This window comes from Oryzias melastigma, linkage group LG23 (assembly GCF_002922805.2).
Source record: "Oryzias melastigma strain HK-1 linkage group LG23, ASM292280v2, whole genome shotgun sequence".
NCBI lineage: Eukaryota > Metazoa > Chordata > Actinopteri > Beloniformes > Adrianichthyidae > Oryzias > Oryzias melastigma.
In genome coordinates, this window is record NC_050534.1 from 19,313,884 (window position 1) to 19,320,463 (window position 6,580).

At 35.7% G+C, this 6,580-nt stretch overlaps 1 protein-coding gene across 4 annotated transcripts in view; it reads left to right on the plus strand.

Moving 5' to 3' along the window:
* The first annotated feature begins 3,944 nt into the window (after positions 1–3,944).
* dgki (diacylglycerol kinase, iota) overlaps positions 3,945–6,580 on the plus strand; it is an 86,294-nt gene continuing 83,658 nt past the window's right edge. For 2 of the 4 annotated variants that reach the window (XM_024284831.2, XM_024284853.2), the window contains exon 1: positions 3,946–4,910. In XM_024284831.2, the coding sequence (XP_024140599.1) occupies positions 4,684–4,910 (227 nt within the window). In that variant the 5' untranslated portion in view covers positions 3,946–4,683. Of the gene's footprint in view, positions 4,911–6,580 lie in introns of all 4 variants that reach the window. The other 2 variants (XM_024284842.2, XM_024284862.2) reach the window with 2 other exon arrangements.

Sequence of the window (6,580 nt, forward strand, 5' to 3'; positions counted from 1 at the left end):
AAAAACTTGACCTTTTCTATGCTTAGGATGCATTTTTATCAGATTTTTGTGAGATTAAATTATTTAACTCTTTGATTAGCTTTTAGTTTTGATCAAAATCTTTTATATGAAAATTAAAATAAACATTCCGACTTTAATTTTTGTTTTTTCCCCAAAAAAAGAAAAAAATTAACTTCTAAAATGTTTCCCAAATATCATTAAATTTGGCTAATTTATCCCAAAGTGTAAACCACAACCCTTACAGAATTCTTGACTCCGCCTGTTCTGTGGTGTTGCCATGGCAACATTGTAAAGTTTTATTTTTTTAGCTGGAAACATTTTACTTTTACTCGCAGCTAGAAAAAATTGAATAAATGTTTATTACATCCAGACTTAAGAAAAAGTCTATTTGAAGACATGACCTTTGACCTTCTTGGAGTCACATAAGCATTGATTTTTACAGACATGCACTTTAAGAAATCCTTTCATTTTTGTTTTTTTTGCAATGTTTTTTTTTTAAATCAGATTAATGTTGATATAAATTCTGAATATAAAACATTTCCAGCTCTTAAATTTGAACCACTTGTTTTAGAAACTCATCTTTAAGGTTGTCATGGTAACGATGGGAGCTTAAATGGCCTTAACTCTGGTTGCTATGGAAATTTTTAAATTTTACTTAAAGCTAGAAACACGAAAATCACAGAACACGTTAAGCACCTCGAAACATTAAAAAAACTCAATGGTTGCTATGGTGATGCCACTCATATGAAGGCAGAAAGTTGAATTCTTTAGCTGCTGTAACTGAATCTAAAAGTTCAGTTTGAGCTAAAAAAGTGAAAACTTCAGGAGTAATTGGAGTTTATTCTTTGTTCTGGGAGACTTTTGCAATGATCTCCCTCTAATCTGATCCCGTCTTTCCGCTGCTGCCTCACAGTCTGAGCAGTAGAAATGATTGCAGACAAAAATGCTGAAAATGTCATCATACTTTTAGACAGAAGAGCCTGTTTTCCTGAACCACCTGATTTAAATTGGGTCATTTAAGATCTATTATTCGCTAACTTCAAAGTATTTCTTTTTTCTCAAATTTCTATTGGATTAGAGCTTAACTCTGTTAGTTTTATGGCAGACACGTCGGCTAAAAGAGGAGCGTTTGTGTTCCTCCTCGTCCTCACGAGGAAGAATGAACCACAAATAGATGGTGACGAGAATCGCTCCGAAAGTCTGAAGGCCGACGACTCAGAGTGAAACCGCAACAGCAAACGGTGAAGACGCCGAACAGAAACATCAAAGAACTGAAATCTAAAAAAAACATATTTTTTTCTGCATGAGTCGCTTCAAGTCCTCCAGATCTCATCAGATTTGAAGAGTCCTTTCATTCCAGGCTCCTCTAATCCACTCCACACACACTTCAGAAGGAAGAGGTCTCCTGTTTATCCAGATGGAAAACGGTTGGAGTCCAGAAGTTCTTCTGCAGAACGTCTGAGATCTCCTGAAGGAATTCTGAAAACCGTTTTCCATTGGATGAAACACATCAGAATAAACAACCAAAAATATAAAGGTAGAGATTATAATTATAAAAGTCTTATATTTCTACTTTTAACATACAAGTTCCTTTCAAAATAAAATACACACTCGGTCAAATCAGATCCTCCAGTGACAAATTTACTAGAATTACCAACAATAACTGATGCTCGTGAGCAGCATGAAGAACGGGCGGTCATCTTAATCAACTCGTTTAATATTTACTAAAATTGTTTGCTGTTTCTCACAGTCAAAAAGCCACAATGGAAGAACAGAAAAGCTGCATGTGGGTCTGCAGACTCTGGTTTAGAACTTCAGGACTAGCAAAGAAAGTCAAATCTAGTAAAGGAGATAGTTTGGGCTGTTGTTTACAGTGACAGAGATCTGCTAACACAGCTAGAAAGTTACCGTCCAAAAAAAAAAAAAAAAGACAAAAAAATAAATGTTCCGGCTGATAAAAGAAACAATACTGTAAATAAAAAGAAAAGATGCTTCAAATAAATAAAAAAAAATGCTGAAAATCTAAGAAACTTGATGCAAATGAAAAGAAACAATATACAACAATATTTGAAGAGATTATGCTTCAAATAAGAAGATATCCTGTAAATTAAAGAAAATATTATGCAAAAGAAAAAAATATATGCTGCAAATAAAATAAATAATGCTACAAATAAAAATAAATTATCCTGCAAAAAAAATAAATAATGCTGTAAATAAAAAGTAATCAATCTCCAAATAAAGAGATTATTCTTCAAATAAAAACATATGCTGTAAATTAACTAAGTTATGCAGCAAATGAAAAGAAATTATGGCTTAAAAAAATAAACAATGCTACAAATAAATATAAATTATCAAATAAAAAGATATGCAGCAAATTAAAAGAAATGCTGCAAATCAAATAAATTTGACACGAATGAAAATAAATTATGCTGGAAATAAAAAGATATGCAGTAAATGAAAATAATTATGCTGCAAATTAAAGAAATAATGTTGCAAATAAAAATAAATTCTTTTGTTGAGACACTTAGCCGTGGTGTCAGAGTGATCCGATTCAGCAGCTGATGTGTTCAGTCAGCAGTTGCAGTGATATTTTGCGTGCAAACTGAAGGAATTCATGAACATTTATGAAAAACAAACTTTAAAGATGGTCGGCTTGGTTTGTCCAGAATAACTTTTTAAAAATCGGATTCAGAAAAGTTTTCAGTTTTCGTCATGTTGAGACAGTTTGTCCCTTCAAAATAAAATGAATGGAAATGTGGAAATAAATCTTTATAGAATCAAATTGTGAATTGAGTTCAAAATGTGTAAATTTAAATTGAATTGGTTCAGCATTTTATTAGTGAAAGGACTGCAGCTCTAATTATAAATTTCCTGTATTGTGTCAAAATGATAAAAAAAAAATGTTTAGAGAGTATCAGCTCTAGGTTCCGTTTTTTAATAATCATTTTTCGAGGAAGAAGGTTAAGTTAAAATTTTTATTACTGCTGAAAATACATGTTTGAGATGTAAACATATTTGACATGAAAAAAAAATTGAAAAAAAAGAATATTATTGTTTGCTGCAGTGGTCTTATTTGCAATTAGGAGGGATTTTGTCCCACTCCTCCTCACAGATCTTCTCTAGATCAACCAGATAGATCAGTCAAAGATCTGACATAGAAAACATCTGAACCAGAGAGGATGATGAAGGTTCAGACGTTCAAAACAAGCATCATCATGTGACCACCAGAAGCTCCGCCTTCATTTATAGACACTAATACATGTATGAAAACAGATGGAGACGTCATTCTAACTGTGATGATTCACCGAGTTTGAAACCAAACCTGACAAATGTGACGTTTGACATAAAAACCTGCAGCAGGGAAAGTGGTGACAGCGTGTGTGTGCACGAGCATGCGCGCGCCTGGCAGGAGTGTGTGCTCATCCTCTGTCCTACTTTCTCACTGATGATAGTGCACAAAAAGATGAGAGGGAATATCCCACAATGCCACGCAGTTTGTCCCCTGAGACAGACGGTCGGACGGATGGATGGATAGAAAGATGGATGAACGGATGGATGAACGGACAGAAAGATGGATGGATGAATGGATGGATGAACATAGGGGTAATAGAAAATGTACCTGGGTGCAACAATAAATAAAACGGGATGTATTTTATCTGCATCTCACGGTGTGGCAGGTTTTGAACAAGTGTCATGTCACAAAAATAAGGGCAAAAACTCAACTTCCGGTCCTAGATTTCAAAGTAAAGAGTCTCAGAATTAAAAAAATAGGGTAATTTTTTTGTGAAATTATAAAACAGACATATTGTGTTATAATGTATTTCATGTTTAAATGGTAAAAGTAAAATATTCTGTATTTTTTAAGATAAATAAGTACTTAAAATAACAATACTGTTAAGAAACAGCATTTTTTGATTATTTCTTCTTTTTATGTCATACTGTGATAACTTGTTTCAGCTGGTGACATACATTACAAGACATTTGATAGATTTTTTTTAATCCATCAATAGCTATTTGTTTGATTTCTTCCAAATTTAGATTTTTGTTAAGGTTTTAGTTGTTGGGGTTTAGGGTTCTCTGTTTAAGCGTTTTGTTTTGTTGTATAATATAATACCATATAATGAGATAAAGTCAAGTGTTGACTCTTTTATCCGATTTGTAATGCATTTATATCTGTTCATGTCTTTATTTTATTTATTTTTTTAACTTCTTTTTACATTTTCCTTTTGGACCTCGGAGATCTAGGACAACTCTACAAATAAATTGTTAGAATAGGGGACAAAATAATAATTCTAGATTGATATGTCTTTGCTAGCTATTTTCATCATACTATTATTGATATAAATGTTAATTATTTGCAGTAATCTAATGAATCCATTACATTTTGTGGTTACAGGACCACAGAAACAAGCCCGAGTCTTATTTTGAAAGTGTGGATCTTCTACTTCCGGCGTGACGTCTTTCGGCTTGACGTCGCGCGCTGTCACTGGTCCACAGCCCGTTGAGTGCGGTTGTGATGCGGCACAGAGAGACGCTCGGCGGTCAGAGTCCATCCCGGTCCCGCAGCTTTCAGCGTCGTGTCCTTCCCGCGTCTGTTCCCGCCTCCTTCACGCCCTCCCGCCACGAGCCGGAGGGGAACCGGGGGGTCCGGCGCGGGCCGTTTAAGCTAGCAGCGACCAGAGCATGGACCCCCAAGCGGCGACGAGCCCGGCGGCAGCGGCGGCGGCGGGTTTGAACGGCCGCCTGGCCTCTCTGGGAGCCGACGGGGGTGACTCGGAGTCCGGAGCCGGCTCGGACGACGCCGCCGTGGGCTGCTGCAGCGACACGTTCAGCAGCCTGCCCGACATGGAGCAGGAGAGCCTGGAGGAGAAGCTGCGCGGACTGGCGTTCAGAAAGCAGACGTCGTATCGGTGAGTGAGAGCCGCGGAGCGGGGAGGGAGTCGGGACAGGATGTCGCTGCCTGCAGGATGTGTTGTTTTTGTGGGTTTGCGACAGGAATATCCTCGGGAAAAGCTCCCCATCATTCTGGGCTGTGGAAGTTGGAGCTGCTGGTAGAAGAACTCAAACCTTATGAGATTTCTGAGCAGAAACGCCTTCAAACTGTAATATTTCCCACATTCTGGATCATATTTTAGCATAAATAATAAAAATAAAAACAGTGAGAAGCATCCCTGCAGCTGCAAGTTTAAGAGCTCATGGTTCGACCTTTACCTCCAACTGTCCTTTCAAGGAGTAAAAGGAAGGCAAAGACATGCAGGGGTCAACTCTGACTTCAACACCTAATCCAAGTTTATATGCTTCATCCATAAAATACGAGTCATTTTTGTAACTAATTGAAATGCAAATCGAAAGATTTTTTACAGATATCTTTTAAACACCAAATATTCTCTTTTAGTTTCATTTTGAAGCGAGTTTAGTTATTTCAATCAGTGTTTCAAACTCAAAAAATGCAAACTTTAATCAATTAAATGTAAAACAAAATTATTATTTTTTTTAAATCAAATAACTATACACTATTATACACTATAATTTTGATTTTACCTAAATATATACTTTGTAACATTCCATTTTGTTGTGCAAATTTGGATTTAATCTCCTAAAAATATTTTAATTCATGATCAAATAAAAAATAAAACAGCTGATTGTAATTTCTGAGTTCATATTGTGTAGAAATGGACATTTCACTGCATTAGTTGTGCTTTCTTTATGACTCTTATTTTGAAGGGCAGTGTAGCTCCTCCCCTTTTGGCTTTCACCTGCATTTAAAAACATTGGAAGATCCTTAAAGTCAGATCACCTGTTGATATATTTTTAATTTTAGCCGAAATCATAAAACTTGTGTCAGTATATCAGACATAGTCTGAGTTGTGGGCGGGACTGTTGGTGCAGAGCAACCCCGCCCCCCTTCCCCTCTCCATCTTTGTTTATACATTCTGACAAAACATAAACGCAACAAAAATGGTGTCATCCAATTGTAGAGTTTTAAGAAGAAAAACTACATTCAAAAATGCGCTAACTGTGACTATAGCTAATGGCATTCACACTGGACAAGCAGGGAGGGGCTTCTTCCTCTTTTTTTACTATTTCAATTTTTTCTGAATTTTTCGGCTATTTTGGAGTTTAGCTAATATTTCGGCTACATGTTAGCTGTTTTGGGTAATTTAGCCTTTTTGCGTTTTTTAGGCTGTTTTTAAGCTATTTTTTTAATCTACATGCTAGCAGTTTTTGCTAATTCAGGGTTTTTAAAAGTTGTTTAGGCTATTTTGAAGTTTAGCAATTTTTTTCAGCAACATGCTAGCAGCTTTAGTTGATATAGGCATTTAAAAAAAACGTTTTTTAGTTTTTTTTTGGAGTTTGGCTAATATTTAAATCTAGCTGGTTCCTGGCAAATTCAGGCTTTTTCAGTTTTTTTAGCCTATTTTGAAGTTTAGCCATTTTTTCAGCTACATGCTAGCTGTTTTGGCTAATTCAGAATTTTTAAAAACATTTTTTTGCTGTTTTGGAGTTAGGCTAATATTTACATGCTAGCTGTTTTGGCTTATTCAGACTTTTTTTCATTTTTTGCCATTTTTAAGTCTGG